This window comes from Megalops cyprinoides, chromosome 11 (assembly GCF_013368585.1).
Source record: "Megalops cyprinoides isolate fMegCyp1 chromosome 11, fMegCyp1.pri, whole genome shotgun sequence".
Taxonomy (NCBI): Eukaryota; Metazoa; Chordata; class Actinopteri; order Elopiformes; family Megalopidae; genus Megalops; species Megalops cyprinoides.
The window spans coordinates 17,422,346-17,435,345 of NC_050593.1; the positions used below are offsets into that span (position 1 = coordinate 17,422,346).

The window sequence follows — 13,000 nt, forward strand, 5'->3', positions numbered from 1 at the left end:
TGTCTTCAGATGGTTCTTAAAAGTAGTGAGGGATTTGGCAGAACGGATGAAGTATGGATGAAGTGTGTCACTCCTTTGTTGGGGGACAATGGCAGTGAAAGTTCTGGATAGTGAGTCCTCCATTTCCTAATGACTTTAATAAACATCACGTTAATGATTTAAGTCATTTTTTTTTTCATTTGTGCAGTTTAACTGTTGTTTTTAGTGAAACAGCTTCCAGGGACCCTCATTGCAGTGTGGTTTCTGCCATATTGATTGTGGGTCACACCTGCGAAAAGAAATGCTACAGTTAGCACCCGTATGTTCATAGTCAGGGCGCCACAGTCTATACACATCTTACACACATTTTCACACATGTACACACATACACACATTTCCTACCATTTAAATGTCATTAAATAGAGCAAATGAATGCAATAGTTATTAATGCTTGATTTTGCTACAGAGTGCACAATGTCTTGTTTAGTTAACATGCGAGCTTAGTGGAAATGTTCGTAAAAAACATATCTCGCATATCTTAGCATGATGAAAGATTTGACTCTCTTTCTCTGAAAACTTTGCCGCAGTGCTCACGGGGAGGGGCTTCTAGTAAAACCTACAAAGGTCATCTTCTGTGAGTCAGAGAAGAGGTGAGGTGACAGATTTGCTGTATGAATGTTTGCTAGCAGAAACTTGTTTGTAGTAACCACACCCCCACAAGTAATATTAATCTTTAGTTGTTTTGTTCCTGGGAAAAGTTTTTCCAGCATGTGTTTCCTGCAAATTCCTGCAAACACCACTGAACCATCCCATCACAGGGACATAGAAATTAAAGCAGGGAAAAACCACAAACATCCCACAAACCACTATAAAGAACTGTGTGAGTGCAAGCATACTACACCTGTAACAATATAGTTAGAGAGGCTGAGCTGTGGAGGGTCATCACTAGTACACGAAAGCATCACCCTTTGGACCGGTAACTGGTGATTTCTTTGTAGCAACACAAAAATGAATTGCCACTCTACTGTGTAGTACTATGTGTGGCATTATTGAACATTTACATGCGTTCATAAGCACCTGGTGTAGCTGTCTCCAAAACTATAGTTCCTAAACACCTTTTGAGACTTGTACTGTAGTTGTGCCACTCACTGGTAAGAGTATTAACCCCTGCGTGATGATGACTTGAGGGTGTGTTCAAAAGTGGTGCCTTTTACAGGCTGTTTTGTGCTTGCCCTTAAGGAATGATTGGAGGGTCATATTCTGCTTCACAGTGCTACCTTATGCAGCCTGTGAGGTCAAAGCACAGAACCTACAAAGTATTATGTAGCTAAAGTCAGACTTCTTTCCAAAACCACAAAAGAGAGGTTGAATCAGGTACACAATGGTGACAGCTTGTGAGCAAGCCTTAAGTAAAGAAATGAGGAGGCTTAACAGTGACCGCATTTCTAAAAATATTTTTTTTGTCTATCTTTGATGCATAAGGCATCTGGTTTTTTCTTGTGAGAAAATATTAATTGTTGTAAACTGAACTTTAATAAATTATTTAAATAAAACACCCACTTGGACACTTGTTTGCTCTCTCTGTTTGTGTCATGGATGTCATTGTACAGCATGCTCAGTCAGCCCTTCATGCCCCTCCCCCTCTCACTGTGCCTGATTTCCCCTCCTCTTTTTATTCCCTCCCTATCTCTGCCCATTATCTACTACTTCACCCCTCTGCTGCTCTGAGAGTATGCCAGTTGTTTGGAGTGTGTGGTGTGTCAGGTACGGGGAGCAGAAGTGCTCCTGACTCTTGTGCAGCCTGTGCGTGGATTGCAGATAAGGTCAAAGCAAGACAAGTTCAGATAGTCTGATAAGGACTCGAGAAGGAGTGCTGTCATTCTGCTGCTGCTAACGTAAGTTTTCTATTTTATAATTTGGTTTTGCTATGTTAATGTACAGTTTATGATTGGGGTTTACAACCATCGCGGGTGCTAACACAAGGCATATTTTTTGCTTTAGAAAGGAAGAAATATTCAGCTGGTGAACCAAGGTAAGACAATATGCATAGCGCATCAGACTGGCTGGTAGACTGGAAAAGGACCTCAAGGCTTACCTGTGCATCTTTTTTCAGAATAAGTGTGCTTTCTTAAACATAATGTTAACAGCTACCAAAAACCACACTGCGTTTGTGGAAACTGCAGTGTATCACAAGTAGAGAACTGAGCTTTCCTGTCACAATCTTGCCAATTTGGTTTTTTTTGTTCCTGGAATTGTGATAAAGTACAGCTGACACACTGTACACAAGAAGACACTGCGTGACCTATGATACTTAGAAAAATTTCCTCTCAATGTGCCACAGCTGAATCGCTGACACCATGCTTTCCCAATGACAGGATGATCAGTATCAGAGATACAGGCCAAGAGATCCTTTTTGATATGTCATTTTATTTTGTCTGTTTTGATTGTTAATATTTGAATAATATATATTTTGGCTTTCCTTACAGATGTGTCTCCTGAGACCAAATTTTTGACCATAGTCCAAAGATACATTCACAACAATTTACGCTAACCTTAATCCAAGGCAGTTCTCACATGTAACATCATTCACTCAGTCTAACATTTGGCAAAACTATTGGACATGATCTCTGCAGCTGTGCTCAGTTGTTATAGTTCTTTATCCCCGTCCAGACAGAAGTAGTAAAATGTTTTTGCATTTGGTCTCTAACAACGGTTGGGTAAAACTAAAGTCAAATCTCACAACGATGTTGGTCAGTGGTGATGAAGTGGTCAGAAGTGATGATGTCTTTAATCCTGTAGTGGAGTGAGGTGGGGGGTGGTGGTGGTGGGGGGGGGGGGGGGGGGGGGTAATCAACTGTGTTTGAGCAAATGCTGCTCAAAATATTTTTAGAGCAAAGCTGTCTAGATTCTGAAATGGTTAGTGCCTCACCAGTAACCAGTAGCATGGAAAAAATATAGAGCCTGCAGCTGGTGCCCTGATCTTTCATTTTGGCAAAGGACTGAAAGCCGTATACTCCATATACGCAATGACGGGATGAAAACAGCTAGCCTGAAATCAAAATAAACAGATGAATAAATAATAGCCCTTATTGGCCCATAGTGCTTATCTAAGCTTTTTTTTAACAGCTTACTGTCTTCTATCGCTACATCACTTGTTTTACTGTTGAGAGATCCTATCTGACCTGTGCAAGGCATGGTAAAGCGAATAAGAATAAAGGATAAAGCTTATATAGAATATTAAAGAAAGAATAAAACTTGTTTTTGAAAACGACACAGATACAGGTGATAAACTTCTGAACTTCTCAACAGGTTTATTTGAGAGATAGCGCTTTCTTCTTCCTTGGCTTTTTGCTTTTCACCATGTGATAGAATGAAGGCTGTGAGATTCTGTGAGAGTCTGTTTTTTGTCTGCCTGTCAGTCTGTGAACAACTGTTTTTTGGGTCAAGAAAGTCACTATTCGATTTAAGGACAATTCTGTTGGTGGGGGTGGGGTTGTATTTTGGAAGGACAGGAAATCAGAAAGGGCAGGAAATGGTTTAAGGCAGGGACTCTTCCATTGGTCTTGGAGTCAGCATCTGACTGAAATTGAAAAAATGTTCTACCCTTGTAATAATCTTCCTAGATGTTATAGATGGTGGGGGGATTCTAGTAACTACCCAATACGCACCTTAATAGCCCAAACATTTTGAATTCAAAATGTTCAGTACTGTGTATACTCACTGATATGGACTCGTGCAAGTTGCTGTTTTCGTTGTTTTGGGAGATGTGTCTGTCAGATATCCACTCTTATCTCCTAATAATATGAAAGTGTAAGAGAAACCAAATGTTCTAAGAGCCTCTGGACTAAATGGTAAATCATGATATGAGGGGGGCAGCACACGCTACACAAGTATGACATTTAAATTAAATATGTGGCTATTGCTGTACTACTGCCTCCTCTCTGTGTGCATTGGAATGGTATTGTGAGGACTTTGGAGATTAGCCATTACACTTTCTTATGTTGTAAAGGAAATTTTTAATTCTCCCCATTATACAGAATGTGATCATACAGATGTCAAGTAATCGTGAAGTATAGTGGGATGTGAGTGAGGACCTATGAGAGAAAGCCTGTAATGTTACCAGGTGAATACAGAAGAACGTCTTTGTCCTGTTAATGTTTTTTGTATCCTTTCTATGCAGAACAATGAAGGACATATTTTTCATATTTCTCTTCAGTGCCTGGAAGTTTACCTCTGCACAAACAAATACATCAGGTATAGAATTATTTTTGTTTCTTCCTTTGTTTTTATAGGCTGGCTCTCTTTACATGGCCAGTAAAAGGTGGGCTACAAAAAGGTGTGAGCTATAAATAAAGCCATGTGAACTAGCCAATGAGATCAAAGTCTCAATTCACCCACTCACTGGCACTGAAAAAAAGGAAAAACACAAACCTGTCTTCATAGCCTAAATGGGAGAACTAGAGGCACACTAACCAATGAAGAAGCAACAGAACCAAAGATGCTGTTCTATATACAATTAGATTTCATTGATACCTGCCTTTGTCTGGTTATGGCATTAAATCCTAACCCTTTTCTCCTCCCACAGCTCCATGTAAACCAGTAACCATCCCATCTAGACGCTTTCGAGTCACGGAGAAAGAGGCCATTCGTTTAATTTGCAATGATTCACTTTACAAACAAAGAAATGCCACAGAATTTTCCTGGCGCAAAAATGGAAACCAAGACATTACGTCTTCAGAAGACCAGCGCATCCATCACCATGGAGGAGCCCTCTTCTTTTTGCCAGTCCTCCTGAATGACACAGCAGTATACTCCTGCATCTGGTAACATGATTCAAGTTACACTACTGCACAGTGCAGTGCTGACTATGGATAGCTTAGAAGGCTGAGCTTTACTTTAAGCACCTATGTATGTTTTTATAGTAATTATATTGCTAGTTGTTAACTATGAATGAAAGTGCAAAGTAAACAATGTAAAGTGAAGGCAACAATTCCAAACATATCAGAGGTTTATTTATCAAGAAAATATTAAGAAAAATGTCTAAAGTTTCCCACATGCTTAAATTACAGTAATGTGAATTAATTAGTATGGGGCTGATCCAGACTGGAGATACATGTGGGTAAATACCACTTAAGTACTTCTGTGACAGGTTGTGTGTCCCTGTTATTACTAAGGGCAAACATGGGCTGCTTAAACTCGTTTGTGGATTTTAATCCGATTTATCATGGGTAGCTCATTCTGAGTACACAGCTTGTTTTTTCATATTTGTCTGGCAGACTAAGCTACTTTGTAGCCCATCCTGAGGGGGCTGGCTCTTTTCTGAATCCCTGGAGTATGCATAAATCTGCACTACAATCCCACTTATGATGAAAATGACTCATTAGCAACATAGTTGTTCCAGCTACAGTCAAGCTATGTCATGGAATCTCACAAAAGCTCTGCCAAAAGCATTGGCAATATTTTACGTAGCTAGTAGGTCTACATTATCCCGTAATACGTAAAAAATATTTATGGATTTCTAATAGTGTAAATTGGCTCTATAAATGATGTGTGGCCATATAAGATAACATAGGAGAAGAGGACAACTGTAATATTGTTTACACTGGAATAGCATAGCCTACAGTAATATAGCTGTATCACATTGTACAGTAGTATAAGAAGACACAGTTGCACATATGATATCATATCTACTATATGTGGGGCATTTGTACTATTTTAAAGATTCCTATTTTATTTGAGGGTTTTCCAGTGGAACTGCTCTATGAGTTGAAATATCAATGCCAGATTTGTCATTTCATTGCATTTATCCCATTCTTTTAGGCAAGGCCCTAAACAATGCGCAAATATTGTCTTTGAAGTGATAGTCTACGAAGCAAACCCTTTCAACCGCTCCGTGTTGTACACACCTATAGAAGAGCAAGCGCGCAACCCTGGGATCACATGCCCTGACATCGCTGAGGGCCTGTGCCAAGGAGGGAAAGGGACCCTTGTCTGGTACAAGGTATCCAAAAAGAGTCCTGACTACACACTGAAACCTTCATCCTGACAGGAAGCAATGAGCTCACCATGCAGTGATCTCGGTTACACACAGGTCATGAATGTGTGGTAACTCCTGTTAATGACTCGGCCATAACTGTCACGTGGGGCATTTAAACCTATCAGAAGCATGTGTTTGTCACATAGCTCGGCTGCAAGGAGTGACGTCACTGTTAGTCTGCTATTACATACAAAATAAATGTATCTACACTGGAGTAGAGACTAAAATCTTAAATTCCAACCATTCCATGCAAAATGCTTTTTGCACTGTGTTTTCACAATCTGTATCAAACTCAAGCGTGTTTCAAAAATGATCAGCACACAAAGTTTTTTCATCAGTCTAAAAGATTCATAAAGATTAAAAGACATGTTGTGCATGGTGTTATGTGTAGCATAACATAGAGATAGCCAACAGCATAACAGCTGCATTCATCTTTTTTAACCTAAAAAATTGAGAGGGGTCTTCTACAAATGTAATTTCTGAAACTGTCTGAGCAGTTCCAGAAGTGAATACACCTCTTTTGGATTTACAAAAGCTTATTTTGGCAGTGGTAGGATAGATTTGACCAAACAGAGAAGCAGTGAAATAGAGCTGTTGTCTGATGGGTGTGTTTGAATGCATTTTGATATTTTAATCATGGTAGCAGCAAGAAGACAAACTTATTGTCATATTGGTAATATAATTTTATTACTGTTGTAGTATCTGTGTGTGGATGCCCCTCCCCTCAGACACACACATTTGCCTAGTCAAAAAATCCTTGTTTTCTCATAATCACTCCGTGTTAATTGTTCTGATATTATGGATCACATTTGTGTTAAACATACTTTTACTTTTACTTGTCTCAGGATTTTAAACCCATCCCAAATGAGTCAGAAGCAACACTCCGCATTAATGATGCTTCCAAAAATGATGAAGGAATTTACACCTGCAAATGTTCATGGGAGCACAATGGGACCATTTTCAACACCTCTGCATCCAGAGAATTGAAAATCAAAGGTATGATCTGTTTCTTTATGATGCAGAGGGCAATTATCTGCTAAATGAAAATATATGCTGGCTTCAGATCACATAAGTATAAAACCTATTTCACAGATCCTGATCTAGGACAAAGTTACAAGGCCAACATCCTTTCCCACATGTGAGATGTAGTACTGGATAAGTGTTGCTTGCAGTGTGAAACATCCTATCAATAACGACATGAATGTTATCATTTTCCTTCAGCTCCATCTGTCTCGTACCCTCCGGAAATCCAATCTCCAAAGAGCAATGCCACAGAGACTGCTGAACTAGGTTGGCATTTTTACTTGATTTGTCTCTGAGATGTGTGAAGTAAGAATTGTTGCATTCAACTTCCCCTGCAGACTCGTACCTGCTGGACAGCAATGACAAGTAATAATTCCATGAGGACCAAGCACGTGTTTGTTAAAGAATAAAATGCTACTTTCACCAAACAAAAAAATGGAGGTTATGGGGAAAAGAAATTGCTGGTAACAGAGAGGCTTTTAATTCTTCTCAGGTTCTCCCAAAACACTGGTTTGTGAAGTTTTCTTTGGTTACAATGTCGACGACTTCAGTGAAGTGTGGTGGGAGATAAATGGAAAGGAAAAGGAGAGCTGGGACAGCGGATACTCAGAAAATGTTACCAGGTATGGGGGAGCAGATACAGAGACAGCAGGTGTGGCACAGTAGGCTAGGACAACAGACACAGAGACAGCAGATATAACACAGCAGGTGTACAGACAGCACCCACAAAGCTTTCCTCACCAGCACAGTAATACTGTATCTGCCCTGCATTGACAGAGTAACTTTGGAGGTTACTGAGAAATTATGCAATATGGTACATGGCCCCTGTATTTAAACCTCAACAGCTCTTCCTAGAATTCTAGGTGGATTGAGATGGCCAGTGTGCATTGTTTTGTCATGGTGCTGGTGCACATAGTGTTCAGATATACAATTAAACATTACATTACATTTATTCACATTCATTTAGCAGAAGCCCTTATCCAGAGCGACTTCCAGCACAACAGAACATAAGTGTATCCACTTCTGCAGACAACAGCAAAAGTTCTGTGATATTGCATAATGTGTTATTTTAGGGAAGTGGAAGACAATGCAAGTATCCAAAAGGCTGTTCTGACAATCTCCAGTGTATCAGAGAGTGACTTCCACTCAAGTTTTATGTGTGTTGCTATGAACGATCACGTCTGGGTGAATAGTTCGGTATTTCTCAAGCCCAGAGGTAAGTGGGAATTCATCCACATTCATGGCACAGTCACTCACTCACTTGAACGCACATTCATGTACACACACCTGTACACACACACACACTCCAACATTGTTATTTGCTCAAGATCTCCTTATAGGAGTTAACTCTATTTCCCATCATCCACTTATCCAAATATTTGCTGAAACGTGCTCTATCAGCTCTGTCGGCAAGTCAAACTCCTTAATAAAATACTACTGCACAAATTACATGCTGTATGAATTGAATCAGTTTTTTTCCTGCTGTGTTGCCCCTATAGAGACAATATACACTCTCATCATGGTCAACACATGTGCTGTGCTGGTCTTCGTGCTGGCTTTTGTGGCGTTGACTTTCTTCAGGATAGACCTGGTTCTTCTCTTCCGTGGTGTTTTCCGCATGCATAGATTTCCGGCAGGTGAGGACCTTTTTGCCTTTTCTCTCAGTGGAGTAGAACTCAATAAGAGGTTAGGTTGTTAGGTTGGCTTTTGTTTTTTTGCACCCAAAGCACACCCACATATGATTGGTTGCGACTTATCACATGGGGTGTTTAGACAAATCATAAGTGACACGCATAGAAAAAAAGAGTAAGAACAAAAAAGTAACTTGCTCACAATAAGCCCTTGGCTTATGGACCTGTGCAAATGGTCCTCTCAGATCTATTTCCAATCTATGTCTCCCACACACACTAGGGTGGGGCTTCTGCGTATGTCTTATTGATATATATATGGGTCCACATTGTTATGTCACTACTAACCCAGTATAGTCCATACTTCTCTTATTTGAACTGTACCATGAATATGAGTTTATTTTTTTCCTTGCTATTTCAGATGGAAAGATATACGACGCCTATGTCATTTATCAAAGACACAACCTGGACAAAGCAGTAGAGGAGAAAATGGGTCGCTTTGTGAGTGCAGTTTTGCCTGATGTCCTGGAAAGAAAGTGTGGTTACCGACTCTTTATCCATGGAAGGGATGACCTGCCAGGGGAAGGTCAGTTCATCCCAAACTGTGGATAGTTGGTGAATGTTTGTGCAATGCCTTTTCAGTTCAATTTAACATTAGATCTGCATTTTTGTGCAATGACAAGTTATGTGTACTGAATTATTGAAACTAATGCTGAACTGTGTTATACTAATACATTTCTAATACAGATGCAGTGTAGATTGCAATGTTTCTGTAACCATAAATATAACCATCACTAGATAAGCACCCTGACCTTTAATAATAGGCTTTACAGTGGTGCTTGAGAAACAGAATGGATCTCGATCACAAATTGACTTTCACTTTCTGAGAGTTACTACAGAGTAACTAAGTTATTCTTCCCTTCACACACGCAAGATGATCTAGCTGTGATATTTCTGAGGCAATTGTATGGTGAATACAAAGAAGAAAGCAATATGCCATAATTCAGATTTAGAAGGTTTAGATTCAGAGGTGATTTTACTTTTCACTCACCTAAGTATCATCTTAGGTGTAAAAACAGAAAGATGTTGGTCTCACAGGTACAGGACATTTCCACTTTTGCTGGACATCCTCCTTGTGTGAGCACAGACATCAGTGTTGACAAGTCATCGCAGATCACCACAATTCTATCTGAATTGTGCCTAGATTTGAAATGGCTGCCTTTGCCCATGTCTGACTCTGCCTTTCCCTGTATTGATTCTAGACCATATGGAGCTCATTGAAACCCGCATGAAGCTGAGCAGGCGTCTCATAGTGATCCTGACCCCAGGGACAGCGAGAGGTTATGAGCCCAGTGCTGTGCCCGAGGACTATGACAGGCAGGTGGGGCTGCACCATGCCCTGGTTCAGGGCGAGCTGAGGGTGATCCTGATCGAGCTGGAGAAGATGGACAGCTACAGCCACCTGCCCCAAGGTCTGCAGCACCTGGTGTTGAAGAGCGCCCCCCTAAGGTGGAAGGAGGGGGGTCGCAAGGGTCACTCACCTCACTCAAGGTTCTGGAAGAACGTCCGGTACATGATGCCAGTGCCCACTGTCATCTGTGCACATCCCAGAAGGCACAAGACCCTCAAACAGAAGGGTCCACTCGAAGATCAATCATACCTCTCTCCAATGGAGGTTTAGTGGACGTTGAAATATCACCTAAAAATGTACAGGCAGGGAATGTGTTTGGCTGTACGCACAAATGTTTAAGAACTCTGTGAGGCAAGAAGCTGGAAACAGATGGAAGAGGCACACAAAGGGTTAATTGAAACTGAAAAGATAGTGGAGAGTAGCCATAAATTAGTGCAGCAACGAGAGCTGCTGTGGCTGGTTTCACAGAAAAGTGATGGATTAAATCACACGATTTTTATAAAGAAGATATTTGCTACATTATGGCCATCTAGTCAGTGTGTGTTTGGTTTAGTAAGTACCATCCTTTCCCTGGCTTTAAATGACTTAGAAATGGAAACCCAAGGTGTCCTTCATATTAAATTTTTCTTTCTGGCTTTAGGGCCACAGCTGCTTATTACTCCTAGCTGTCGTCATGCAAGAATGTACATATGGCCACTTACTAACTGCAACTCCACTTAAATTCTCTAGATATGTTGATCCTATACTGTTTCCAAGCCCTGAAATCAGGCAAAATGTTAGCGTAACATTTCTTTGTGCACATACTATATGATTTTCTCTGTGATGTTACAAAGAAGTTGGCTTTCCCGAAAGTGGGGTGACGTTTTTCTGTACAACACTGGACGGGTTATGTTTGCTTTGCATGTGGCAGCTTTACATTACCAGGGCAAGGATGTGCTGTCCTTTTTGCATAGATTCATAATTTTATTTGCATTTAAATGACCTTTGGCAGTATATCAAAAGTGAAATGTAAGATAATGAAATATCCCTGATCTCTGCTATTAGTTTTTTACCATCATTTTCATACGTGTCTCAATACCATGTCCACTTTTTCAAAACACTCATCACATTCACCATATCAGTGAACTGTGTAAACTTTTGCACTGCTTTGATACAAAATGCTTTCAATCACCACTTCTTCTGAAATTCATGAATATCTCTCTCAGTCAATGTTCACTGCCAGCAAAATTCTGTACAACTACAGCAAATGTGTGCAGACATTTAGATACTCTGTTCAGAACAGTTAACTTTCAGTTCAAAGCCTAACAAAATTTAGATCACTGAAGATGGATATATGCTGCATTTTCACAGACAAATGAAACTATACACTTGAAATAAGACAGATTATTCTGATTTTAGCAGAAAGTTTATTCAGTTTTTTTAGCCTTTTTACCATCTATACAAAAGTGGTCATATTTGCATTGAAATGTGCATGTATATCGGCAAAATATAGATGTAGTTGTCGCTGAAGGGATTTATTACTGCCGTATATGTAAGTCATGGGCTAGCAGTGAGAGAAAGTGACCCAAGAATGCAATTACAGTAAATTTACCACACTCAATAGTGGTATCTACAGTATTGTGACAGGCAAAACAACAGATCAAAAAGTTTGTTCTTGTTGTTATGATAGCTGCTTGGCTTCAAATATTTATGGGGTGTGGGGGATTGTATAGCGGTGGATGAGATATGCTAAAGATTTTTTTCTAAAGGTTCAAGGCAAGAGAGAATGTTGCAGTCAATGTGAAATTCATAAAAAATGGACCCAAAATACAGAGGACACCATGGATCAGCATTAGGGCTACAGCAGACTTCTAGTGGTCGTATCATGGGTTGTTGTTTCACTTACCATACTAGAAATGAAAAGCATCTGCAGACTTTTTGTTGTACTATAGTATACCTCAGAAATTGTAGCATAGAGCTTTCATGAGGCATATTGCAGAATTTCAGATTTATGTGTTTGGTATTACAATATGTACTGCAAACTTTACTTTTTTTGCAATGCAGCACTAATCTATGCAAAAACAGAGGATACGGCAACACATAATATATGCATTTTGCAGTGCTTCGAGTTGTTTCTGTTTTTTTAGTCCATTGTATTTTGCGTGACAAAGTAGTCTTGCTGGGAGAGAGCATTTGCTATAGTTATGGCAGCATGAGTCATTTTTGGGAGAAGTATGAAGTGTTTTGGTGGCTGTAGTGCATTTTGCATGAAAGATTAACTGATGTGCTCATATACATGGTTGTTAAGCACACTGTGTTGAGTTTTGAAAAACTGGACATGGTATTGACCTAAGTGTGAAAACGGTTGTAAAAAAAACTGTAAATGTGTGTTCTGTCTTACATGGTGATGGAAATAATTCATTTGTGGTTGTCAGTATTTTATTTCAGTAACCATAGCAGCCACAGTAACTAGCTAACATCAAAGCCGCATCTTGACATTTAGACATCTCATATATCTGATTTTACACAGCTGGAAACTCCTCTGAGGGGGTTGTGCAATGCATTGTGTTTGCACATATATTTGTAAATGCACACTTTGTTAATAAAATTCAATTTACCTTTATTTTTTGCAAAGTTCCCCGTAATGATCTACATGCTAGATATCTTTAAAGGTGTATGAATATTTGCATTTCTAATTTATTTAATTTGTGCTTCCCGTACATTATGCTTGTGGATACAACATACACACGGAGAGGCGCAATCCTCTGCTGCATATTACAGTAGCTGTGGTGGGCTGAAGGCTTGTGGGTTTTCACTCATTAATTAACTGCAGTTCCAAATCTATGACCTTTGTGCCACACTGTATAGGAGGTGCAAGTGCTATCTACCAAGTCAAGTTTGTGATTCATGTTGGAAGATCAAGGTCATGTCAAAAAAAGCTGG

General features: G+C 39.8%; 1 protein-coding gene across 3 annotated transcripts; it reads left to right on the top strand.

The window, feature by feature from the left end:
- Positions 1-1,730: 1,730 nt before the first annotated feature.
- Positions 1,731-11,277, top strand: il1rl1 (interleukin 1 receptor-like 1). 3 transcript variants are annotated; one of them, XM_036540938.1, is made up of 12 exons: positions 1,731-1,874; positions 1,981-2,011; positions 4,160-4,233; positions 4,565-4,802; positions 5,800-5,980; positions 6,862-7,012; positions 7,238-7,306; positions 7,533-7,662; positions 8,113-8,255; positions 8,539-8,676; positions 9,089-9,253; positions 9,930-11,277. In XM_036540938.1, exons 3-12 carry the CDS (start codon positions 4,164-4,166, stop codon positions 10,346-10,348), a joined length of 1,704 nt encoding a protein of 567 aa, XP_036396831.1. In that variant the 5' UTR covers positions 1,731-1,874; positions 1,981-2,011; positions 4,160-4,163; the 3' UTR covers positions 10,349-11,277. The 3 variants fall into 3 exon arrangements, with proteins under 3 accessions (XP_036396831.1, XP_036396832.1, XP_036396833.1); XM_036540939.1 differs by having other exon boundaries at positions 1,985-2,011; XM_036540940.1 differs by lacking the exon at positions 1,981-2,011.
- The last annotated feature ends 1,723 nt before the right edge of the window (positions 11,278-13,000 follow it).